Below are 27,365 nucleotides of genomic sequence, written 5' to 3' on the forward strand. Positions count from 1 at the left end.
TGTTATGAATTATGATGAATAAAAAGTTGTAGTGATTATCTAATTATCCTACCAATTTAATTTAGGATAGGAGAGTCATCATACAATTAGATTACTTTTGGTTTTTAATTATTATTATACTAATTTAATTTAAAATAATGTAAACAAAATTTTCATAATTTTAATATTCAATAAGGAGTGGAGTACATTGTAAAATCTATTTGAGTTTGGAAAAATAAATAAATGGATTTATTTGAAGTTTTATTGGACTTTTCGTGTTCAAGAAGTAAAAAAACCAAGATCAGATTTAACACGATCATAAAATATACCAACAGAGGAATGTTGTTATGTATGTAAAAGACAACGACAGGGACGCTCCAACTTCAAACCTTTTTAGTCGGGTTAACCAAAACAATGATTACTCGTCAAACCCTTGAATTTCTCACACAATTCTCCACCTCTCCATGCGTAATTAAATCAATTTTCATGGTCTGAAACTTTCGACCGGGAATCGGGCGAATCGAATTAGGATGGAGTCTCCGGCGTCTGAGCCCGCAACTGTCCTTCTTGAAGACTTCGGCCAAAAGGTGGACCTGACGCGGCGGATTCGTGAGGTTCTGTTAAACTATCCGGAGGGGACGACTGTTCTCAAAGAACTTATACAGAACGCCGATGATGCCGGCGCCAAAACCGTTCGCCTCTGCCTTGACCGGCGGGTTCACGGTTCTGACTCCCTTCTATCAGAGAGCTTGGCACAATGGCAGGGTCCTGCCCTTCTTGCTTACAACGACGCCGTCTTCACCGAGGAAGACTTCGTTAGTATCTCCAGAATTGGCGGCAGTAGCAAGCACGGTCAAGCATGGAAGACCGGTCGTTTCGGGTAATGCCACACATTTGTCCGTTAAGTCTGCGTCTTTAGAGTGATATTAATATTTGCTGGTGTTAAGGTACAAAATTGCCCTAGTAGTTTCGAACTCAGATATGCTAATTCACCAGGAGGAGGAGAAAGAAAAAGGGAAATTGGGATGCAAAGTTTGAACTGCCTGTTAATATAGTCATCCGTCATCACTTGAGAAGAGCATTTTAAATGGAGGAAATGTTATAGTAAAAAATTTGCAACCATGGCCTTTGCAATGTGGATGGCTGGGGAGGGAGGAAGTTTCCATTGGATGCTATGTAGAAGTTGAGATCACCTACACAACTATTTTTTTTTTGTATGGGAAGCTGCAGTTGGATCTGATTTCAACTATTGGCATGCTCTGTATGGGAAGCTTTGATTAGATATGAGTTTGTCAAGTATCAACAATAACTTAGCAGGAGTTTGAATCTTCGCTGATAGGTATTTTCTTTGCAACAAAATGGGGGAACAAATAAACTATATGCAGCTCTATTGTGGGTGGCTGTGGATATTTTGGAAGTCGTAGATTCAGAGCCTCTAGTGGTTTGTTGAACTTATGGACTAAATGAAAGAAACTAGTCTTTGATGGGTCACAATTGTCACTGTGTATCATATGGGATAGGTGATTAGACACCCTTTGCTGTTGGCATGGTGAGAATATTGATGAAAATGAAGTTTTGTTATATAGTAACGGATTCCCTATTCTTAGACTGGTAAAAGGGCTGGTGTTTTTGCTATACACATGAATTTCACTTTGACCAATCTCTCCTTGCCATTATCATATCCTTTCTAACTAACACCTTCCATCCACTTCCAGTTATAATGGTTTTCAAAAGATACTTCTCCTTGTAAGGTAAACAACAGCCACCTTGCACAAGACTTTCGCAGTGGGGGAATCTATGAAGAGACCGTTTTTAGGAATTGAACTTGTGACCTCTAGGTTACACTTCTGCAACTGTACTAGTGGGCCACATGTTCGCCTGCATACTTGTCCTCATAAATGGGAACATTTTCATTTGTTATTTGATATGTTTACTTTTATCCAAATGGTTTTTTATGTTTTTCATATTGTTTGAGTTGAAATAGTGCTTCTTTGTGGATCTCATTGTAACAATCTTAAGCTGGCGTTTACGATTTAATTTTAATGGGTTTCTGATTTTTCCTTCTTGTGTTTATGGTTTGCTTTGCTAGGGTTGGCTTCAATTCGGTGTATCATTTAACTGATTTGCCCTCTTTTGTGAGTGGCAAATATGTTGTCCTATTTGATCCTCAGGGTGTGTACCTTCCAAATGTTTCTTCTGCAAATCCTGGAAAGAGAATTGAATATGTCAGTTCTTCAGCCATCTCAATCTATAAAGACCAATTCTTTCCCTATTGTGTTTTTGGTTGCAACATGAAAAGTTCTTTTGCTGGAACTTTATTCCGTTTCCCTTTGAGGAATGCAGATCAAGCGGCCAGAAGTAAGCTCTCACGGCAAGTGTATTTAGAAGAGGACATTCGTTTGATGTTTGATCAGCTCTATGGGGAAGGTGTTTTCTCGTTACTCTTTCTCAAAAGTGTACTTTCTATTGAAATGTATGCATGGGATGCTGGAGAACAAGAGCCCAGGAAGTTCTATTCATGTTCTGTTAACTCAGAAAATAATGACACCGTTTGGCATCGGCAGGCACTTCTGAGATTGTCAAACCCAAATGGAGCTATAGAGAGTGAGATGGATGCATATTCTGTGGAATTCTTGAGTGAGGCAAGAATTGGGAGCCAATTTAGAAGGAGAGCTGATAAGTTTTATGTTGTTCAGAAAATGGCTCTGGCATCTAGTAGAATTGGTTCTTTTGCTACTGCTGCATCGAAAGAACATGATATTCACCTGCTACCATGGGCATCAGTTGCCGCATGCATATCCAATGACTTATCAGATGTATGTTGCGGTCCTTCACATGTCAGTATCTTTAGTTGCAAATCCGCCATCACTCTCCTATTCTATCACATGCAGACATGAATGCTTCTTTCTTTTAGATTTTGCCAATTAATATAGATACTCAATCAGAACCTCTCTCAGTATTTCCATTTTCTTCATTCATGCATGTCTCTGTACTTCAATCTTTTAAAGATTTAATGCCTATTCAGGGTAGATGCTATTAAACCTGACCATTTGTAGATCTTCATTTGCATAAAATAGTCATATACACATTGCCGAGGACTTTGTGGATATTATTATTTTGATAGAGTTAGATAGTGCCACATACAAGTATTGATATAGCTAACTCCACATAGCTGGTATATTTGTTTAGTTATTTTAGTGCTGGCTACACAATCTTGTGGATTGGGTGATGATAGTGCTGACTCCAGTAAATTCTTATTATTCTTAGCTTTTATATGAGAGTTGGAAGTTTCATTATGTTTTACTTTTCATATTAGCCTTTTCTACTTAATTTTTATACTGTCTTACAATAACCTTACATCTATCGGAATTCGGAAGACCATTTAGTTGCATATGAGTTGAAACTTGATACCTGCGAGTATTAGTTGGCCAGAGCTTATGAAATATAAAGATGCAAAAGTTATACAACAGCTAAATCGCAGCTATGTTGCTCAGTATATTGTGAACAAATGGTATTGAACTACAAATTAAAATAATAAATAGTGGTGTTGGACATGTTAGGTACCATGTTAGAACTCTGTTAGTCTTTGGAATAATGGTATGATAGCAAGGGCAAAGTTGCAAGTTTCTAAGGTCTCTACGCAATGCATGATATCATAGAACATTCTTCTTACATTGACTGGTTGAGAAGGAATTTCTTTTTACCTTTGTGTATTGGGCGCTGGTTACGCATGCATTAACATTTTGCTTCTATGGTAATAAAATGTTGATAAACTTATACGCCTTCATAGGTGGGTGTTTTACAGATTCTGATCGGACCTTGTCTAGATTTTCCTCAAGTTGGAAAGTTTTTGGGGAATTCTAATTGAGAATGGGTGGGGTTTGACGAGAGTAAAGACATCCAGTCCAATTTGGGGCGGGGTCAATTTAAGGTTATTCTTACCCATTGGCCCCTATTATGTGATATTATAACTGCTTGCTTTGGTCAATTTACCTGACTTATAGTGCATGGAAAGATGTTTTTAAAGCTCAATACAACCATAATTTTTTCATGCATGTTTCATATAAAGACAGCGCTCTTTGACGGTCCCCATATCATCCTAAAGCTCATTTTAGCTGAGGTCTTGAATTAAGACTTTTGTTACTGGTCTTCGTTATGTGTTAAATCTCGTTGTTTTAACTTCTTAATCAGTTAATTGACCCCCATTTGGACGAGTCAGTTGTTGCTGGTTTAAATATTTCTTCTGATTGTCGTAATCATCTCACATCTGCATATATTTCAGTAAGCATCCTTTTTAATAACAGAGGCTTGAGTTGTTGGAGACCGATTTGCTAAAAACTGCAGCTTTCTTTTCTTATATATGATTTCTTTTCTCTCTTTCTCCCCCCCACCCACTTTTATCTCCGTGAGCCAATGTCAAATATGTAGTTCTAAACTGGTCTTATTGAAAATAGGGTAGACATTATGTTGACTTGTGTGTTAACCTCTTTTAGCAGTAATTTTTTGCTCAAGAATACATCAAGAAGTCTATACTGAAACATTGAAGCATATTGCATTCATAGAGTATTGTCGATACTGTCACCCATGAAAACTTGAAAAGAGATGGTCATTATCTTTGAACTCTGTTTTATGTTTCCCTATTTTGTATACAGTTTTGATAGTCCTTCCTGGGAGATTCGTTTATTTCCTATTGCATGATTCATCTGGCTTAATTATCTAGTACATTAACAGTTCATGATTTTGGAAAACATTAACATTATCCTCTCAGTTGTCTCAGCATCATTTGATGCAATTTAAATTCCTGAGTTTACAAGGGCTCACTAAACTTTTTATGAGTCTTAGAAGACATGATTTGAATTAATCTCAGGATGTATTTGTTTGTATATTTGAGTTCAAGCAATTCTGAAGAAAACGGGCATGGTGCTTGGTGTTAGTAGGATGGCATCTATCTTTCTTTGTCCTGATCTTTATCTCATTCATTGATTAAAAATTGATTTTCAACAGAATGATGATGTAAAGATTGGCCGGGCATTCTGTTTCCTTCCACTGCCTGTAAGAACTGGACTAACTGTACACGTTAATGGATACTTTGAGGTGTCGTCGAATCGTCGTGGCATTTGGTATGGAGCTGACATGGACAGAAGTGGAAAAATTCGTTCTGTTTGGAACAGGCTTCTTTTAGAAGATGTTGTGGCACCCGCTTTTACAGAACTATTACTTGGTGTGAGACATTTGCTAGGTCCAACAAGTTCTTATTATTCCTTATGGCCAAGTGGCTCATTTGAAGAGCCATGGAGTCTATTAGTGGAGTACTTCTATAAAAACATTTGTTCTGCTCCAGTAGTGTATTCAGATTTTGGAGGGGGGGAATGGGTGGCCCTGGTCGATGCTTTTCTGCATGATGAGGAGTTCATTAAAAGCAAAGAACTCAGTGAGGCCTTGTTACTGCTTGGAATGCCTATTGTCCACTTGCCTAATGTACTTTCTGACATGTGTTTAAAGTATGCTTCTGGGTTTCAGCTGAAAGTGGTCACTCCTTGCGCGGTGCGATATTTTCTCCAGGGATGCAAAGGTCTTGTGACTGTGAGCAAGTCGTACAAGCTTGCTTTGTTAGAATATTGTCTTGATGACTTAATTGATGCGGATGTTGCTAAGCATGCAAGTAACCTGCAATTGCTTCCTTTAGCAAATGGTGATTTTGGATCACTGTCTGAAGCCTCAAAAGAGACTCCATATATTATCTGTAATGAGTTAGAACACATTCTGCTTCAAAAAATTTCCAATAGATTGATTGATCAGAACATTCCTGTCAATTTAATCAGCCGGCTATCTGCTGTTGCAAATTGCTCGGAGGCCAACCTTATTGTTTTTAATGTCCAGTATCTCCTTGAGTTATTCCCTAGACTGGTGCCAGCTGACTGGAAGTATAAAAGCAAGGTTGTTTGGGACCCACAATCTTGTCACAATCATCTGAGTTCGTCGTGGTTTATTGTATTTTGGCAATATCTTCGAGACCAATGTGAAAAATTATCATTATTTTGTGACTGGCCTATCTTGCCATCTATATCTGGGCATTTGTACAGAGCTTCTAGAGAATCAAAACTGATTAATGCCGAAAAGCTTTTTGATAGGATGCAGGATATCCTTGTTAAGATTGGATGCAAGATACTCAACCCTGTCTATGGAGTTGAACATCCAGATTTGTTTCAATATGTATGTGAGGCTGATTGCGCAGGTGTTCTGCAATCTATTTTTGATTCTGTCTCTTCAAATAGCATCACCGTGCAAACTTTGTTCTGTGATTTGAGAGCTGAAGAAAGGGATGAGCTTCGTAAATTTCTTCTTGATCCAAAATGGTACATGGGAGATGCACTAGATGAATATTACATAATAAACTGCAGGAGGCTGCCCATTTATAGAGTTCACGGTGAAGGACCTGCGGCTGAATTTAACTTTTCTGATCTAGAAAATCCTCAAAAGTTCTTCCCGCCATCTGATATTCCTGACTTTTTTCTGGGAGTTGAGTTTATAAGTAGCTCCTGCAGTAGTGAAGAACAACTTCTGTCCAGATATTATGGAATTCAGAGAATGGGGAAATCATTGTTTTACAGGAAGCATGTTTTAAACAGAATCAAGGAGTTGCAACCTGATCTTCGTGACAGCACTATGCTTTCTGTATTGCAAACCTTACCGCAGTTGTGTATTGAAGACTCATTTTTTAAAGAATATTTAAAAAATTTAGAATTCATCCCAACCATTAGTGGTGCTGTTAAGTGTCCTGCAGTGCTCTATGATCCTCGTTATGAAGAATTATGTGCTTTACTAGAAGATTCTGATAGTTTCCCTTCTGGTGTTTTCGAAGAATCGGGTGTTTTGGATATGCTTCAGGGTTTGGGCCTCAGAACATCTGTATCTCCTGAAACAGTTATAGAAAGTGCTCGACAGATAGAGCGGTTAATGCATGAGGATCAACAAAAGGCACATTCTAGAGGTAAAGTGCTACTTTCCTACTTGGAAGTGAATGCTGTGAAGTGGATACCCAGTCAATCAAATGATGGCCCTGTGAATAAAATGTTTTCGCGAGCTACAAGTTCATTCAGGCCTCGCAACTTAAAATCAGACCTAGACAAATTCTGGAATGATCTATGCTTGATATGCTGGTGCCCAGTAACGGTTTCCGCTCCATTTCAGATGTTGCCATGGCCTCTTACGTCATCCACAGTTGCTCCTCCTAAGCTTGTGAGATTGCAAACAGATATGTGGCTTGTTTCTGCGAGCATGCGGATACTGGATGGAGAATGCTCTTCCACACCATTATCATATAACCTTGGCTGGTTATCACCGCCAGGAGGTAGTGCAATTGCTGCCCAGTTGCTTGAACTGGGAAAGAACAATGAGATTGTGAACGATCAGGTGCTTCGACAAGAATTAGCTTTGGCAATGCCAAGGATATACTCAATAATGGCAAGGTTGATTGGTTCGGATGAGATGGACATAGTAAAGGCTGTGCTTGAAGGGAGTCGCTGGATTTGGGTGGGAGATGGATTTGCAACTGTGGATGAGGTTATTCTTGATGGACCGCTTCATTTGGCGCCATATATACGTGTTATACCTGTTGATCTAGCCGTTTTCAAGGAATTATTTTTGGAGCTTGGTGTTCGAGAATCTTTGAATTCCAGTGATTATGGTAACATTTTAAGCAGAATGGCTGTGAGAGAAGGTTCCTCTGTCCTAGATGCACAGAAACTCAGGGCAGCAATACTGATTGCTCAGCGTCTGGCTGAATTTCAGTTTCATGAACACCAAGTTCAGATCTATTTACCTGATGTTTCAGGCAGATTGTTACTTGCAAGTGATTTAGTTTACAATGATGCTCCCTGGTTGCTTGGATCAGATGATATGAATAGCACATTCGATGCTGCACCTACTGTTGCCTTAAATGCAAAGCAAACAGCTCAGAAGCTTATCCATGGGAATATATCTAATGAAGTTGCAGAGAGGTTAGGCGTGTGCTCGCTTCGCCGGATGCTGCTTGCTGAGAGTGCTGATTCAATGAATATGAGTTTATCCGGGGCTGCTGAAGCTTTTGGACAGCATGAAGCATTGACAACAAGACTCAAGCACATACTTGAGATGTATGCAGATGGTCCTGGGATTCTTTTTGAACTGGTACAAAATGCGGAGGATGCAGGTGCTTCCGAGGTAATATTTCTTTTGGATAAAACTCAGTATGGAACGTCTTCTGTTCTTTCCCCTGAAATGGCAGATTGGCAAGGCCCTGCGCTGTACTGCTTCAATGATTCCGTTTTCAGTTCTCAGGATCTTTATGCTATCTCACGCATTGGTCAAGAAAGCAAACTAGAGAAGCCTTTTGCAATTGGAAGATTTGGGCTGGGTTTTAATTGTGTCTATCATTTTACGGACATACCTACATTTGTTTCTGGGGAAAACATTGTTATGTTTGATCCTCATGCCTATAATTTGCCCGGGATCTCTCCTTCCCACCCAGGCTTGCGAATCAAATATGTTGGGAGAAAAATCTTGGAACAGTTTCCTGATCAATTTTCTCCATTCTTACACTTTGGATGTGACTTGCGGCATCCATTTCCTGGCACCCTCTTCCGTTTCCCCTTAAGAAGTGGTGGTGTTGCCTTGCGAAGCCAGATAAAGAAAGAGGAATATAGGCCTGAAGATGTCTTACGTCTCTTTGATTCTTTCTCCAGTGTTGTTTCCGATGCACTTCTCTTCCTTCGCAATGTGAAAACTATATCTATTTATGTGAAGGAAGGAAGTGGTTATGATATGAAACTAATACATCGTGTAAACAGGGATTGTATTACCGAATCAGACATGGAATCCAATGCACAGCATCATATAGTTGATCTTATTGGTGGGAATCATCATCATGGAATGGATAAAGATCAGTTGCTGAGTAAGTTGAATAAATTAGTAAATAGAGATTTTCTTCATAGATGTCAGAAGGTTGTTGTCACAGAGAAAAGCTTAACTGATATTGTGTCGCATTGTTGGATAACTAGTGAATGTATAGGTGGTGGGCAAGCTAAGAAGAATTCTGAAGTTGCTAACAAGTCTCATATTTTAATCCCATGGGCTTGTGTTGCTGCCTACATAGACTCGGTCAATGTCGGTGGGGAGTTGAGTAATACTCCAAGTAATGCTTCCACTTCTGATATCTTTGGAATTTCCATTTCTTCTATTCAGGAAAGAAAAAATTTCGAGGGCCGTGCGTTTTGCTTTCTTCCCCTGCCAATTGGTACAGGTCTTCCAGTACATGTTAATGCTTATTTTGAATTGTCTTCCAATCGGAGGGACATATGGTTTGGTAATGACATGGCAGGGGGTGGGAAAAAACGATCAGAGTGGAATATTCATATCCTTGAAGATGTTGTTGCCCCTGCATATGGTCGCTTGCTTGAGAAAATTGCTTCTCAAATTGGCCCATGTGATTTGTTTTATTCACTTTGGCCTACAGCAACTGGATTAGAACCTTGGGCATCATTAGTTCGAAAACTCTACAAATTTATTATTGAATCTGGTCTTCATGTATTACATACAAAAGCGAGAGGGGGCCAGTGGATTTCAACCAAACAAGCTATCTTTCCTGATTTTACATTTTATAGGGTTCATGAACTTGTTGAAGCTTTATCAGATGCCGGTTTACCGTTGGTGACTGTGTCCGAGCCACTTGTTGAGCGATTTATGGAAGTGTCCCCATCGTTGCATTTTCTGAAGCCTCATTTGTTGAGAACCATTTTGATTCGGCGAAAACGTGAATTTAAAAACAGGAATGCAATGATCTTGGCCCTTGAATATTGCTTGCTTGACTTGAAAATTCCTGTACAGCTTGATAGTTTGTTTGGTTTACCTCTCTTACCTCTTGCTGATGATTCATTCACAACATTTGAGAAGAGGGGGGCTGGTGAAAGAATTTATATTACCCAGGGGGAGGAGTACAACCTTCTCAGATATTCTGTTCCTCGTCAACTTGTGGAGCAGGGGATTCCAGAAGGAGTTTATGGGAAATTATGTGACATAGCCCAGAGCGAGGAATCAAGTATATCATTTCTGTCATGCCATTTGCTTGAGAAACTCTTTCTGAAATTACTCCCATCAGATTGGCAATTTGCTAAGAGGGTAACTTGGACTCCTGATCATCAGGGACAACCAAGTTTAGAATGGATAAGGTTACTGTGGAGCTATTTGAAGTCATGTTGTGATGACCTCTCAGTGTTTTCTAAGTGGCCAATATTGCCGGTTGCAGACAATTATCTTTTACAACTAGTTGAAAATTCACATGTGATTAGAAATGATGGTTGGACTGAGAACATATCCTCCTTGTTGCTGAAAGCTGGGTGTCTATTCTTGCGGCATGACATACCAGTAGAACATCTACAGTTGGGAAAATTTGTGCAGTCTCCAACAGCAATTGGCATCTTGAATGCATTTTTGGCAGTTGCTGATAAACCAGATAACATTGAGGGGCTCTTTTGCAATGCATCAGAAGGAGAAATGTATGAGCTTCGAAGTTTCATCCTTCAGTCCAAGTGGTTCTCTGAAGAGCAAATGAGTAATATACATATTGAAATCATCAAACACATTCCTATGTTTGAGTCATATGGAAGCAGGAAACTTGTAAGTTTGTCTAAACCCATCAAATGGCTGAATCCTGATAGTGTTCGTGAGAATCTTTTGGATGACAACTTTATACGCATAAAGTCGGACAGAGAAAGGAATATTCTGAAAAGGTACTTAGAAATTGGAGAGCCATCAAGGGTGGAGTTTTACAAAGATTATGTACTCAACCGGATGTGTGAATTTGTCTCAGAGGAGGGAGCCTTTTCAGCAATTCTACAAGATGTGAAGCTTCTTATTGAAGAGGATAATTCCATCAAATCTGCACTTTCTGTGACACCTTTCGTTTTTACAGCAAATGGATCTTGGCAACAACCATCCAGGTTTTAGTGTTTTCCTTTCCTACTCCCAGTTTTGGATGTTCATTTAATTTCCTGCTTGAGGGACTCATCTGTTAAGTTAACTTGTTGGGTTGGACATTTTACATCATTTATACAGATTCTAAGACTCCCTCTCACGTGTGGGCTGGGCAATCCGACGTCCCAACTCGTGCACAACAAATAGGCCCAACACTAGGGCTACTCTCACATGTCCTCACTTGGGACAATAACAAATATACACAAAAGCCCCACACTTGGGCAACAACAAATGGGGTTTAAATCGCGGAGGCTAAGATTTGATCCCAAGACCTCCCGCTCCGATAACATGTTAAGATTAGTTATTTTGCCATTTAACCCAGTAAATTAACTTGTTGGGTTGGGGCATTTCACATCATTTATACAAATGCCATTGTTTTGGACATGGGTCATTGCCTTTTATTTTATATTTCTTTTCCTAGCACTTTTGTTTGGAATTTAAAACGATACAGCCACATATTATCTACATAGCTACATATTTGTGGTATCTGTTTTAATTAGCTTTCTGGCTTTGTTTTGTTGTTTACTTGTTTCTGTTTTGTTCTTTTCTTGCGATGACCCAGGAAACATGGTATTATGGGATTTACTTCAATATGGTTGCATTCAAATGATGTTGATGCCACATTTGATATGATTGTTTTAGTTAAACTTTTAGTGAGTCCAGCATTTATGTGTTTTTCATTGCAAATGGTAACTAGCCTCAAATTTTAGTAACTTGGGCCTCAAAACTTAGCAAAAGATTAAAAACATTGTTGTAACAAAATTTCAAGCGACGACAACATAGACTTGCCCATGAAATTATAAATTATCACATGTTTGCTTCTTTTATGTTCCCTTATTAGCAAAAATAAAACAAGAAAAACTAATACATTATATATATTTATCAAGTTTGAACAACAGCTTTAGAAAGTAGAAACTGCACAAGGAAGATGAAACCAGTTACAAAAATTATAAGCAATGTTCATTGTTTATGAGGGTGTGATTAAAGCTATATAATCGGAAATCAAGCCCTAATAGCATCTCAAAAGCCATATACAGATTTTAAACTTCGTATGAATTTTTGCAGGCTTTATGATCCTCGCGTTTCTGAGTTGCAAAAGTTGCTTCATAAAGAATCATTCTTTCCTTGTGAAAAGTTCTCAGACCCTGCAACTTTGGATACTTTAGTTCACCTTGGACTCAGAAGGACTTTGGATTTTACTGGTTTTCTTGATTGTGCTAAATCTGTATCAATATTGCATGATTCTCGAGACTTGGATGCACATAGTTTTGGGCAGAGGCTACTTGTTCACTTAAATGCTCTTGCTCTTAAGCTCTCAGTCGGGCAGGAAGAAAGCAATCTCAATGAGTTGGATAATATTGTATTTTGTCAGACTGATAGTGTTGAGAATGTTGACCCTCTTGAAAGCAGTAAGACCATCGAGAATGATCTGAACATTGACTGTCTGATCAGAAACTTTTCTGATGATAAATCAGAGGAAAATTTTTGGTCTGAAATGAAGACGATTGCTTGGTGTCCTGTTTGCACTGTGCCACCTTTTCAAGGACTGCCGTGGTTAAAATCTAGTAACAAAGTAGCATCTCCTGGCAGTGTGAGACCTAAATCACAGATGTGGATGGTATCCTCTATGATGCATATACTAGATGGTGAATGCGGGTCAATGTATCTACAAGGAAAACTTGGTTGGACAGATCGACCTAAGATTGATGTTTTGTGCACACAATTAATTGAACTTTCAAAATCTTATCACCAGTTTAAGATACATTCTTCAGTAGAGCTTGGTTTTGAATTGCAAAAGGGCATTTTCTTGCTTTATTCAAAATTGCAAGAATATATTGGCACTGATGATCTTGCGATGCTAAAATCGGCCTTAAATGGGGTTTCCTGGGTTTGGATCGGGGATGATTTTGTATCTCCAGGTGCACTTGCATTTGATTCACCAGTGAAATTCATTCCATATATATACGTTGTCCCATCTGAGTTATCAGAGTTCAGAGAGCTGCTTATTCAATTAGGTGTAAAACTTAGTTTTGATACTTGGGATTACTTCCATATTATTCGGCGCTTACAAGATGATGTAAAAGGGTCTCCTCTGTCCACTGATCAGTTGAGTTTCGTCCATTGTGTTCTTGAAGCTGTTGCAGAAAATTCTTCAGCGAATATATTGCTTGAGGCATCAAATACTTCCTTGTTAATTCCAGACTCTTATGGAATTCTGATGTCTGCAAGGGATCTTGTGTATAATGATGCTCCGTGGGTGGAAAATAATGCTCTTGTTGGAAAGCATTTTCTTCACCCAGTTATCAGTTATGATTTGGCTAATCGGTTGGGGGTTAAATCTCTTAGCTGTCTGTCATTAGTAGATGAAGATACGATGAAAGATCTGTCATGCATGGACACTGGTAGAATAAATGAGCTTCTATCAGTATATGGTAATAATGATTTTTTGTTGTTCGATCTGCTTGAGTTGGCAGATTGCTGCAAAGCTAGGAAGCTACACCTAATCTTTGATAAGAGGGAACATCCTCGCCAGTCTTTGCTACAGCACAATTTAGGTAACTGACTTGAGCTTGAATTTGCTATAGTTTTTTTTTTTTTTTTTTTTAGAATATATTTGCTATGGTTTTAGATGATCTTCTAAAATCTTTTCTGATCTTTCAGGTGAAGACATCAATCTTTTAGCATAGATTTTTATATTCTTTTCGCAATTCTCCTGTGTTATAGACAATTAAATAACTAAATGATCACCCTTCCCATTGGCTTAAGCTTTTGGGACTCGGACCCTTTGGTCAGTGTTAAGTTATGGTTTTGAAACTTAACACCGGTATCCAAAAAACTCACATGTCGGGCCTCCCAAAATTTAGGTAAGTCTGAGCCAGCCATGAGAAGGAGTTTAGAGGAATAATTAAATTATCACCCTTTCCATTTGCTTAACCTTTGATTGAATTTAAATCATTGATTCTTCCAAGAGCTTAAGATTTTTTTCCCTTTTTTTGGGGAGGTGGGTCAGGAAGGTGTTAAGTTTGATCATTCAAGAGATTCAGTCATGCTGGTTGAGTTTGCCATTATTATCCGTGGTTCGGTGATTTACACAAATAAATAAATTCTGCTTGATATATCATATATGGCATCAATGCTGTCACAAAGTCTGTAGACCTGCACAAGAGCAAGTAATTCCATGTGAATAGGCTAAGTCAGCTCATAATCCAGTATGATTAATGGTGCATTTTATATGACCAGAGCATTGTTTTCGCCTTTGATTTTGCTGTGTTTATACCATATTATGTCATGTTGCATGTGTTTCACCCATATGTGATTTGGATTATCACCCTGTATATTGCTACTAAAATAGTTCCTAGTGCAGGTGAATTTCAAGGGCCAGCCCTAGTTGCCATTTTGGAAGGGGCCATCCTGACTAGAGAGGAAGTAAGCAGTCTTCAGCTTCTCCCTCCATGGAGACTTCGGGGCGATACCCTTAACTATGGTTTAGGACTTCTTAGTTGCTATTTTATATGTGATTTCCTATCCATTGTTTCTGGTGGTTACTTCTACATGTTTGATCCCCGTGGTTTGGCACTTGGGGTCTCTTCAAATCGTGCACCAGCGGCCAAAATGTTTTCTCTGATAGGTGATTCTTTCAGTCAGCATCCATTAAATGTTTTGCTTTTGTGTTACTTGTATTGCAGTTTTAATTTCTTTTCTGCCATTTTATTTTTATATAGCTTTGTTCACCATTTTATTCGAAATAGTCTTAATCTAAATCATAGGGCATGTTTTCTTTTTCTTCTTCCTGAATGAATAAATTAGTTTCTTTAAAAAAGGGCACCAAAGTGGTGCTACCTAATGACAAAGCGAAATACAAGAATCAAAGATTAGTTTATCCAGTGCACTAAACGAGAATACTGCTATTTTCTATTTCAAATTCCTTTAGAAGTTTCCTTTCCTTCACAAGCTTTTCTTTTCATCTATAAGCCTACAAGTCATAGAAGGTATGGCATCTTTTACTGCTTTTTTCTTCTTAGACCTTTCCTTGATTTTTCAAGCTTGTATTCCGATTATGCTGGATGTTGCTCTTGAAATCCCCTATTTAGCCACGGTTCCTATACTATATTGCAATGTAAGATACAATAATTGTCTGTTTCCTCCACCTCCTTGGCTCCTTGCAAATGGGCATTTTGTTAGGAGATCATTTATGAGCTCGAATGAGATTATTAGGCTCGTTTAATAAATGAGCCGAGCTTTAAAAAAAGGTAAGATTGACTCGTTTTTTGTTTGTGAACTGGCTTGCTTCATGAACATGCTTAGTCATATGGTCACAATGACCTTTAAAGCATTAAGGATGTTTTGTAAATAATTGTAATATTAGTGAGAATTTTTTATCCATATACGATATTTTATTGAATGAGCTTATTTCAATAGGAATCTCTGAAAAAAAGAGCTCGTTTATGAGCTTGATAGAGAGATCACTAACAATATGTTGATAGATAGATCACTAACTATCTACATACAAACTTGTTAGTTAGCTTGAGTATTAAGAAGCTTGAGCTCAATAATTTTCTCAACAAACGAGTTTGAGCAAGATTTTAAAGCTTGATCGAAGCTCACCTTGGCTCGAGCTCGATAGTTTTCTTAACAAAAGGAACTTGAACATGGAAGAGCCCAGATCATTTACACCTGTATGAATCACCACTCTAAATCAAATACATATAGAAAATGCTACGAATAGATGTTTAGCGTGTGCTGATTAGGTTAGCAGTATCTTCAAAACATTAGTTATCACTAGTCTAGATTCTGTGCTCCTAGTGGCTTTTTTTTTTCCCTCGAGGTCCATGGCATTCCTAGTGCTGAAATAAACTGTCAACAATTGGCTACATAAGCAATTGGATGATAACCACACTCAATCTTAGAACCTATATAAATATGAATTGTGGACTTCCAATGTTGATTATTTGGACTTGAGTGAGTTTATGTAATAGGTAATATCTTTGTTGGCGATATGGAAATTTTGCAAACATTAGTCAGTCAATCATGTTGCATTGTATTTGACTTATTCTTCTGGAGCTCTATGGTTGTTTGTGGACTTTGGATTCAAGGAGTAGTTGTAAATATCTTTGAAATTGGCCAAAGATAAGGGAGATTTTTTTTATCCATGATGGTGGGCTGTTATAATCTACAACATAGACAACAAAATTTTTAAATGGAAGGCCGCTTAGGTGTTTTTTTTTCTCCAGAGCCTAATTGTTTTGTTAAAAATTCATTGTTGATCTCATCATTTCTTGGTGCCATATGTTTAGGAGTGGAGCGTTTTACATGAGATACATAGCACCTATATAATATTAATTCAAATTTGGATTACACATTCAAATGTGGAGTTCTAGACTGTTTCTTCTAGAAACCAACTCTACTTTAACCAAACTGAACTGTTTTTGTAGTTTCTAGATTATCTCATTGACACTCATGCCATTTGGTCGTTTAATGAGGGAGCTGAATGACGTGCTAGGCATTTTCTTTGACTTATTTTCTTCATTGCTCGGGGATTCAAACAAGATACAACATTTTGATGATTGACGTAAAATCATGTTATTTCATTCCATCACTTTTGCATGTCACATTTGCTATATGCAGGCAGTGGTGTGGTCTTTCCCTGTTAACACTTTAGTTTTCCTGCTTCCTCTAACTTGTATAAATCTTTGTCAATCAATATGTTTCATGTCTTGTTCAAAGTAGTTTGTTTTGGTACTCTTTCAGCTTCTTTTCTCATTGTTATTTTTTGTGAACTAAATTCGTTTGAGTCAATCTAAGAACTCAACTTTCTTTTGTGCTGCATTTCAGGTACTAATTTGACAGAGCGATTCCATGATCAATTTAATCCTCTGCTTATTGGTCAAAATGTGTTTGGATCATCATTAGAATCTACTGTTATCCGCATGCCTCTATCACCAGAATGCTTGAAAGATGGACTTGATTTGGGAGTGAAGCGAGTAAAGCAAATATTTGACAGATTTTTGGAGCATGCATCAAGAACACTTATCTTTTTAAAGTCGGTGTTGCAGGTACTATTGATTCTATTTCATGGTGATGATGCATTCAGGCCAAATTTCACACTGGATATATTTTCCCATGCTTCAATCCTTTTATAGTAGTTTAGAGATGTAAGATCATACTGATTTGGTCATTTTACCTTGTTTAGGAGTAGATAAACTTGTATTACTTTTGAAAGCAGTGATTATTTTGAAGTTTGAGAGGTAATTTCAGTAGAATTGAGAATTAACAGCCGGAAACAAAGTCTGTCTCTATCATTTGAGTTGCTGATAAGTAATTATATGAGAAATTTGGAAAAGTTTCAGGGAGCTTTATGATTGTTAAGATTAGTTACTTTGTCATTTAATCCAATAAGTTAACTTGTTGGGTTGGAGAATTTCACATCATTTATACATATTCTAATACTATCTCTCACTTGTGGGTTGGGCAATCCGACAACCCAACACTAGGGCTACTTTGACACAAGGCTCTCACTCGGGGTTGGGGCAACAACAAACACACACGAAGGCCCACACTTGGGGCAACAACAAATGGGGGTTAAAATTGTGAAAGATAATGTTTGAACCCAAAACCTCCCGCTCTGATACCTTGTTAAGATTAGTTACTTTGCTATTTAACCCAATAAGTTAATTTGTTGGGTTGTGACACTTCACATCATTTATACATATTCTAACAATGATATTGTCAGGTTCTTTAGCATTCTTCAATGACAGAAGCACGCTTAACTGCGGAATTCTTATAGGATATGGTTCATCCACTCTAAGGAAAAGCACTTGTCACTAGTTTGAAAGTTTGACCTCTTATGTACTGTAATTCATGTCTTCCCCTGGGCGATGTGGGACAACGACTTAACCCCTTCACTGCTCGGTAGCTCGCCCAGTACCACCAAGCTTGCACTGCAAAGGCTTGTGGCTCCACCCACTCGAGCCAAGTGTTACATAGCCTCTTTGATTTTGAAAAATAGTTCGGTGTTTTTATTTACTAAAAACTGTTCATTTCATGTTTGTTAGTTTGCGGAAAATGCATTTAAGAAAGATGCAAGTGAGTGAGCTCTACATTTTTTAATTAAATGGGAAAAATTAGAATTTATCTCTTTCTTATTTCCTAGTAAACATGCCTGTGGTTTCTAGAAAACACTTTCAAAAATGGAAACCAAACATGTTTTGATTGACTTTTCTATTTTCATGGAAAGGAAAACATTGAAACAAACAACCCCTAATTCTTTTCATTTTTACTGCAATATCTTTTATTTTTGCTTGTAAATAGTCACCCTTTGTTTTTGGCTTGTGATGGTTACTTTACCAACACTATGTTGATATCTAAAATTTTTATACACTTTCAGGTATCATTCTCAACATGGGAAGAAGGATGTGTAGAGCCATCCCAGGAATATGTAGTTTCTCTTGATTTCGCATCTGCAAGTATGAGGAATCCATTTTCAGAAAAAAAGTGGAGGAAGTTTCAGTTATCAAGACTATTTAGTAGCTCAAATGCAGCAATTAAATTTCATGCAATAGATGTGAACATATTCCACGGAGATACTAAAATTGTTGACCGATGGCTTGTTGTTCTTAGCCTGGGATCTGGACAGACTAGAAATATGGCTCTTGATAGGTATGTTAAAGGTGAAGTTTTTCTGGGTATCTTTTGCTATGTGTCTGCAATTTGAAAATTGAGTGAATAAAAGTGTTTTGGATGTCCTTGGGGAATTTATTGATCCTCATGTTGAGGAAAGTAATTATGCATCCAAGGTGGTGCACTATTCATGATTTTATTATGCAATTTGATCATAGAAATAGATGAGAAAGAAGTATTAAAAAGTGTGACTTTCAAAAATCTTTGGTCCATACTTCATAATGACGGTCAACATGGTTGATGCTTGTTGGAGGAATTCATTAAATAAAAGAAAAAGAAAAGCTGGTTGGATCAAGTTGGAGAGTACATTAGTGGATTTGAGTGACAGTGTACCGTTTAGTTTGGTACTACTTGGAATTTGAACTAATCTGCTTGCAGGTCTACTTATTTAGTAGCACCATAAAGGCTAATGTTCCCTTCTATCTTATTTTCTCTGTGCATTTATGTTGCATCTTTCTAATGTCTGTTGTCCATAAATGATAAAATGGTATCAAGCACATCAAGTAGTTTTTCATTTGGGGCTTTCTATATTTCGTGTTGTTGTAGAGTGTGATTATATGTATAAATGATGTGAAATGCCTCAACCCAACAAGTTAACTTATGGGGTTGAATAACAAAGTAACTAATCTTAACATGGTATCTGAGTGGGAGGTCTTGGTTTCAAACTTTAGCTTCCACAATCTAAATTCCCATTTGTTATTGACCCAAGTGTGGGCATTTGCGTGTGTTTGTTGTAGCCCCAAGTGAGGGCCTTGTGTGAGAGTAGCCCAATGTTGGGCCTCGTTTGTTGTGAATGTGTTAGGCCACCGGATTGCCCTACCTATACATGAGGGGGGAGTGTTAGAATATGTATAAAGGATTTGAAATGTCCCAACCCAACAAGTTAACTTATTGGGTTGAATGATAGAGTAGCTAATCTTAACATAGAGGAATAGACATTTGTATGTTTGTGAATATATTATACGTGAAGCAATAAATTCCTTGTTTTTTCCTTTTTTGTTGAGATTTCTGATCACTTTTTTTTACTCGTCTTTCTTATTTAGATATTTGAGAACTAAATTGATTGATGAAGGAAATCAACATGTTTTAGGCACATTTCATATAATTGTATCCCCACTTGTTTTCTCCGTCTTTCCTGCAAAGTTTTCTGAATAGGTGTGCGTAGAATCATTCTCTCTTAAATGATCTTTTTTCTTTACAGGCGTTACCTGGCTTACAGTTTGACACCTGTTGCTGGAGTGGCAGCACATATATCGCGTGATGGCCACCCCATTGAAGCGTTTGTAAATGGCTCTGTTATGGCCCCTCTTCCTTTGTCAGGAGGAATAACATTGCCAGTAGCTGTCCTTGGATGTTTTCTTGTGCAACACAATGGGGGTCGTTATCTTTTTAAATTCCAAGACAAGGAAGATTTGGCAGCTGCACGGCCAGATGCTGCGGACCAGCTTATTGAAGCTTGGAACAGAGAACTGATGTCTTGTGTACGTGATTGCTATATTGAATTGGTGGTAGAAATGTTGAAGATAAAAAGAGAAACTTCGAGTTCCAGCATTGAGTTAAGTACATGTCGTGCAATTTCTCCGTCTATCAAAGCTTATGGTGATCAAGTTTATTCTTTCTGGCCACGTTCTAATGCCCATGCACTTGTCTCTCAAGCTGGGGATGCCAATAACTTTGTACCTGCAGAAATTCCTAAAGTGGATTGGGAATGTCTGGTAGAACAAGTCGTAAGGCCTTTCTATATTCGTGTTGCCGATCTTCCTGTATGGCAGTTGTTCTCTGGAAATTTAGCTAAAGCTGAAGAAGGTATGTTTCTCTCGCAACCTCGGAATGGGGTGGGTGGAAATTTGCTTCCAGCTACAGTGTGCAGCTTTGTGAAGGAACATTATCCTGTGTTTTCTGTTCCCTGGGAGCTGGTGTCTGAAATCCAGGCTGTGGGGATTATAGTTCGAGAAATTAAACCCAAGATGGTTCGGGATCTTTTACTCGTTTCATCAACATCTATTGTTCTGCAGTCTGTTGATGTCTATGTTGATGTTCTTGAGTACTGCTTGTCTGATATACAGTTCCCAGCATTGTCACATTATGATGGCAATGATGGTTTGACAAGTAACAGTTCAACATCTGTTTTTGTGCCTGATGCTCAAAGTTTTCATGGCTTGTCTGCCCAAGGTACAGCCAGTTCAGGAGATGCGGTTGAAATGATGACAAGTTTGGGAAGGGCTTTGTTTGATTTCGGTCGGGGAGTTGTTGAAGACATAGGTAGGGCTGGAGGGCCACTGGTTGAAAGGAATGGCAGTAGCAGTAGAAGTGGAGACCCAAAGCTTCTATCACTAGCAGCTGCGCTCAAAGGGCTGCCATGTCCAACTGCAACAAATCATTTAGCACGTCTAGGAGTTACTGAACTTTGGTTTGCAACTAAGGAGCAACAAGCACTAATGATGCCTCTGGCTGCAAAGTTCATCCATCCAAAAGTATTAGATAAATCTGTACTGGCCAATATTTTTTCAAAACGATTAATTCAATCGTTACTAAAGCTGCAAACTTTCTCTCTGCACTTTCTTGCCAGTCATATGAGGTTACTTTTCCATGAAAATTGGGTGAATCGTGTAATGGAGTCAAATATGGTTCCATGGTTTTCGTGGGAGAACACATCAACTTCTGGTAGTGAAGAGGGTCCTTCCCCTGAGTGGATAAGACTGTTCTGGAAATGTTTTGCTCAGTCATCTGAAGAGCTTGCACTCTTTTCTGATTGGCCCCTCATTCCTGCCTTTCTCGGTCGCCCAATCTTATGCCGTGTGAGGGAGTGGCATCTGGTGTTTGTTCCTCCTCTTACAGATCGTCTCTCTGAAAATCTCATAATAGATAGGGATGCAACGGGAAACAGCCTCACTGTATCGTCTCCCAATCAAACTATGGAATCTGTGTCAATCGAGTGCTACATTTCAGCTCTAGAAGCAGCCAAAAATAGGTATCCTTGGTTATTGTCACTGCTGAACCAATGCAACATACCAATATTTGATATTGCTTTCATGGAATGTGCTGGCCCTTGCAATTGTTTAGCTACACCAGGTCAGTCAATCGGACAGGTCGTTGCTTCTAAGCTTGTTGCAGCCAAACATGCTGGCTATTTTGCTGAACTTGCTTCTTTTTCAGCTTCAGATCGTGATGATCTCTGTACTTTTTTTGCTTATGATTTTGTTTCTAATGGCTCTTGCTACAAAGCTGAAGAGCTTGAAATACTACGCTCTCTGCCTATATATAAGACCGTAATAGGTTCATACACGCGATTGAATGGCCAAGAACAGTGTTTGATCTCTTTGGATTCATTCTTTAAGCCAAATGATGAGCGTTGTCTTTCTTATTCTGTTGAATCGACCGAAGGTTTATTACTTCGAGCACTTGGGATTACTGAGTTGCATGATCAACAGACTTTAGTAAGGTTTGGATTGCCTGGATTTGAAGGGAAATCTCAGGCTGAGCAGGAGGACGTATTGATTTATCTTTATACCAATTGGCACGATTTGCAAGCTGATTCTTCTGTTGTTGACGCTTTAAAGGAATCTAAGTTTGTAAAGAATGCTGATGAATTTTCCACAGATCTGTGCAAGCCTGGGGATATATTTGATCCGAGAGATGCTTTATTAGCATCTGTGTTCGCTGGTGAAAGGAAGAAATTTCCTGGGGAGAGGTTTACCACAGATGGGTGGCTTCGTATTTTAAGGAAAATAGGCCTTCGAACTGCAACAGAGGCGGATGTGATACTTGAATGTGCTAGAAGAGTAGAATTTCTTGGAAGTGAGTACATGAAATCTGCTGGGGATTTTGATGATTTTACAATGGACATCACTCACACTGGCAACGAAATCACTGTGGAAATATGGGCTCTAGCAATGTCTGTTGTTGAAACTATTTTCTCCAACTTTGCTGTCCTGTTTGGCAATAACTTCTGCAATCAACTTAGCGAAATTGCTTTCATTCCAGCTGAACTAGGCCTTCCAAGTGTCGGTGGTAAGAAAGGTGGAAGAAGAGTACTTACTTCATACAGTGAAGCTATTCTGTTGAAGGACTGGCCTCTTGCTTGGAGTTGTGCCCCCATTCTCTCCAGACAAAATGTTGTTCCACCTGACTATGCTTGGGGAGCACTACATCTACGGAGTCCTCCTGAATTCTCTACAGTTCTAAAGCATTTGCAAGTAATAAATACTGATTTCTTTTATGTTGATTCAGAGTCTTAGCTCATGAAAATGCAGTTGAACTAACAACAAGATGGCACAGGGAGTTGGAAGAAATGGTGGTGAAGATACTCTTGCGCACTGGCCAACTGCATCAGGCACGATGACCATTGACGAAGCTTCATGTGAAGTTTTAAAGTACCTGGATAAAGTTTGGGGTTCCGTTTCTGCTTCAGGTGTCTCCCTACTCTGTTCTCCACTTGTCCCTGCTTCTGAACATCATTGCCTTTTCCTGAACACTTGTCCTGAACGTTCGTCCCCATTACTTTTATTACTTTTCAGATAGAGCTAATAGTGCATCAGAATGAATAAATATCAATCTTTGAATCAATCTACAAATGAGAAAAAGTGGTCAATATCCTTATTGGGGCTGAATGTTGTAGCAGGAAATTAAGTTAGATGCATTCTAGTTCATTTTACATTGCATTCTAGTTATGGGTTCAAACCATGTGAGTAACTCAAAATGCAAGGGTATCAGGTAGTGGTGGGAGCCTTATATTCACTGCATTGGTCAATGGAAGTGAGCCCTTGCATTGATTGAGCTGTCAGATATATGCAGGGATACTAAACTGAATCTTGACCGTGCAAATACAGTTCTTCACCAAAATTTAGACATCCAAAGCGCATACTTAGTTTGGTGATAGGAATTCATTGAGCTCTGCCTTTTATGCCTGTGACGTATTATTGCTTGTTCCTGATAATAGACTAATAGTACCCTGGCAATAAATCAAACTTATATTTTTGATCTTCAAATTATCACCCTTCTTTGTTCTCTTGCGTAAACTATCTTTCATCACAAAGTTGTCCTTAAACTGACATTTTGTTATGTTTCTTCCTTCCCATTATAGCTGTTAGTCTCTGTGACAGAAGATGCATGAATGTTTGCTTCCATTTTTTACATTTTTGCTGAGCTGGGGATTAGAAGAAGCAAATTGAAGTTTTAGGAAAATTTTGCTAGGAAAAATAGTTTAGGGACGATAATGAGACAAAGGTGATAGTTTGGGAATGGAAAAAAAAGTGATTTTGCAGGAACATTGCAATTTTTTGTTATCTGAACATATAAGGGAAACTTGCTTTTAATATTACTGCAATATGTGGATTTTAAATACTTAGAAGTAACATATACATGACCTCCTGTACTCTCTTCGATGCAGATGTAATTGAGTTGCAAAAAGTGGCATTTTTGCCTGCTGCAAATGGGACGCGCTTGGTTACAGCAAACTCTCTTTTTGTGCATTTGACAATAAATTTGTCACCATTTGCATTTGAACTTCCTTCTTTATATCTTCCTTTTGTGAAGATTCTCAAAGATTTGGGGCTTCAGGACATGCTATCAATATCTTCTGCAAAGAAGCTTCTGATAGATCTCCAAAAAGCATGTGGATATCAGCATCTAAATCCAAATGAACTTCGTGCTGTGATGGAAATTTTGTACTTCTGTAATTGCTCTGTTGATGGAGACGCGTCTGATGGGCTTTGCTGGACGTCAGATGCAATTGTCCCAGATGACGGGTGCAGACTTGTTCACGCACTATCCTGTGTATATATTGATTCTTATGGCTCCCAGTATGTTAAACACATAGACACTTCTAGGCTCAGATTTGTTCACCCGGATCTCCCAGAGAGAATTTGTGCAGGCTTGGGCATAAAAAAGCTGTCTGATGTAGTTATTGAGGTAGTGTGATCTTCTTGAGCTCCTCCTTATGAATTTGTCTTTTCAATTATTGGGGCTTATCAACAAGTAGTTTTTGTTTGCATTTATGAAACTGCTCGCACTTGCAGGAACTTGATCATCAAGAGCATTTACAAACATTGGAGCATATTGGATCTGTTGCACTGGCAGTGATCAGAGGGAAGCTCTTAAGTAGATCATTTCAGAGTGCTTTATGGAATCTTTTAAATAGCACCCCTGTTTACATTCCCACTGTTCAAAAGTTGGCTTTGGAATCTGTACAAAGTTCATTAGAAACTGTTGCAGAAAAGCTGCAGTTCGTAAAGTGCCTCCACACCCGCTTCAAGCTCCTTCCTAATTATGTAGACATCACTCTTGTAACAAAGGATTCATTTATTCCTGAATGGGCAGATGGGTCTGGACACCGCACTCTTTACTTTGTCAACCGGTCCAAGAGTTGTGTTTTAGTTGCCGAACCACCGAACTATATATCTGTTCACGATGTTATTGCCATTGTTTTGAGCCAGGTTTTAGGCTCCCGAACTCCATTACCTATAGGATTCCTATTTTCTTGCCCTGAAGGCTCTGAAGCTTCTGTAGTTGACATCCTGCAGATTTGTTCTGAAACGGTAGAAAATGACTCCTCAACTAACAGTCTGCTTGGCAAAGAATTACTGCCTCAAGATGCCCTTCAAGTGAAATTTCTTCCGATGAGACCCTTTTATAAAGGGGAAATGGTGGCTTGGCGGTATCAAAATGGTGAGAAGTTGAAATATGGCCGAGTTCCTGAGAATGTGAGACCTTCAGCTGGCCAAGCGCTCTACAGATTTAAAGTTGAAACTGCACCAGGGGTTACTGAGGCCCTTCTTTCTTCACAGATTTTCTCATTCAGAAGTGTATTAATGGGACATGAGGCTTCCACGTCAACTATGCCAGACAGTAACCACATACTAGTTGATAAAAGGGCTTCTATCGAGGTGCCAGAAAGCTCTGGAAAAAGCAAAGCGAAATCTTCCAAGGTTTGGGCCTTTTGCTGGTTAACCATCAAACTTAGAATTGGAACATTCATAAATCATAACTATAAACTTTTTATGTTTCTTGTTAGGATATTATATATCAACATCATTCATGGATCATATTCTTCAGTCACATTTCTGCTCAAGACTCCTATAGTTCTTCCATTTCAATTTTCTTGATTGCTACTTTCGTGCTGGACTTTAATACTGATACTCTAGTCACCCAGGATTTGTGTTTTGCATTTTATTTATTTTGTTTTTTGTTCTATTCATTTTTGGTCTGGAAGACTTCATTAGGTCTTTGGACTATTAAATCCTTCCATCTAAACATCAGTCAAATGACTAACTGGTACCTCTGCAGGGTGTTAAAGAGCTTCAGTATGGCCGAGTATCAGCTCAAGAACTTGTTCAGGCAGTTCATGAGATGCTTTCTGCTGCTGGAATCAATTTGGATGTGGAGAAGCAATCTCTTCTGCAGAAGGCCATAACACTGCGAGAACAACTGAAAGAGTCTCAGGCAGCTGTTTTGCTTGAACAGGTTAGTTACCTGCAATTTCTTACAATCTATGATTATCAATATGGAGTCACATTTGTCAGAATAAGACATGTTCGAGACTTCGAGTCTTGATTCTGTACCTAGCTGGCTGATGTAGTGATGTGAATCCTGCCAAAGTTCTATCATATTCACACTTGGTCCTTCGGTATGTAACAAGTTGTTCACCTTGAAATGATATTGATGACTATAGCATCTGCGGAAACTTAGTATGTAGGTTGAACAGATGCCTGTGTTGGTTTCCATTTCAGGAGTTTGCTTACGAGAAGCAGTTGATTTTTTATTTTTTTGTTTGAAATTTGAAGAGCTCCTGAATGTTTTAATTCATATGCCTGTGCTAAAACCTACTTCGTATGTGTGCAATATCAACTATGGGGTTCCTTAGAGCTACCATATCCAAACACACTCTTACTGAGCTGAACCCTAGACTTTTGTCTGTTTTAATATGACATTAATCTTCTAAAATCTATCGAATACAGAGTTTTTATAGCCATGTCACGTGTCCACACATATCAATATAATTTAATTCTCTTAAATCATGGAAAATATGTGCAGGAAAAGGTTGATGTAGCAGCAAAAGAAGCTGATGCGGCCAAAGCAGCTTGGATTTGTCGGGTCTGCTTGAGTAATGAAGTTGATATGACAATAGTCCCTTGTGGCCATGTTCTTTGTCGTAGATGTTCATCTGCTGTTTCGAGGTGTCCTTTTTGTAGGCTTCAGGTCACGAAAACGTTGAGAATTTTCCGGCCATAAATTCAACTTTCAATTTGGTATGTTGATATATGACTTTGCTTCTTGCCCTATATTTACCCTTAGGTTTTATAGAACCACCAGAACTCAATTTTTATCGTAAGTGATTGCATCATCCCTTGATGAAAATGAAATGAACTTGGGTAGATATTTGATCAAGTCGTTTCGCTGTTAATACTAGGGGATCTTTAAGGGGTACATTTTAGCTTCATATTCTTGTTTGTCTCTGCCAAGCTCGTCTTTGGGAAGAAGATGAAAATTAGTTGTATATATCGATCAATCGATGTCCTTCAGAACTTTATTTTTTTGTTGTTGTTACATAAGAAATATTTATCATGGTGAATCCAGGGCGTGTCACATTGCTTGCTTATAGTCTCTTGAAGTTATTAGATAAATCTAATCAATTTCTGCTCAACTTTATAGCACAAGTGATTCCACTGCAAATAATTTGTACAGATCTAGCAAAATGAACA

General features: G+C 38.4%; 1 protein-coding gene across 4 annotated transcripts; it reads left to right on the plus strand.

Moving 5' to 3' along the window:
- The first annotated feature begins 334 nt into the window (after positions 1 to 334).
- Positions 335 to 27,235, plus strand: LOC120011876 (sacsin). Of its 4 annotated transcripts, XM_038863030.1 has the most exons (14): positions 717 to 1,318; positions 2,069 to 2,204; positions 2,323 to 2,795; positions 4,984 to 10,955; positions 12,055 to 13,544; positions 14,354 to 14,617; positions 16,822 to 17,042; positions 18,374 to 18,645; positions 19,868 to 22,862; positions 22,945 to 23,077; positions 24,056 to 24,576; positions 24,684 to 25,592; positions 25,951 to 26,127; positions 26,698 to 27,235. In XM_038863030.1, the coding sequence occupies exons 3-14, from the start codon at positions 2,382 to 2,384 to the stop codon at positions 26,893 to 26,895; spliced, it is 13,566 nt and encodes a 4,521-aa protein (XP_038718958.1). In that variant the 5' UTR covers positions 717 to 1,318; positions 2,069 to 2,204; positions 2,323 to 2,381; the 3' UTR covers positions 26,896 to 27,235. The 4 variants fall into 4 exon arrangements, with proteins under 4 accessions (XP_038718956.1, XP_038718958.1, XP_038718957.1 ...); XM_038863028.1 differs by having other exon boundaries at positions 335 to 859; positions 2,069 to 2,795; XM_038863029.1 differs by having other exon boundaries at positions 2,069 to 2,795.
- The last annotated feature ends 130 nt before the right edge of the window (positions 27,236 to 27,365 follow it).

This window comes from Tripterygium wilfordii, chromosome 13 (genome assembly GCF_013401445.1).
Source record: "Tripterygium wilfordii isolate XIE 37 chromosome 13, ASM1340144v1, whole genome shotgun sequence".
NCBI classification, from domain to species: Eukaryota; Viridiplantae; Streptophyta; class Magnoliopsida; order Celastrales; family Celastraceae; genus Tripterygium; species Tripterygium wilfordii.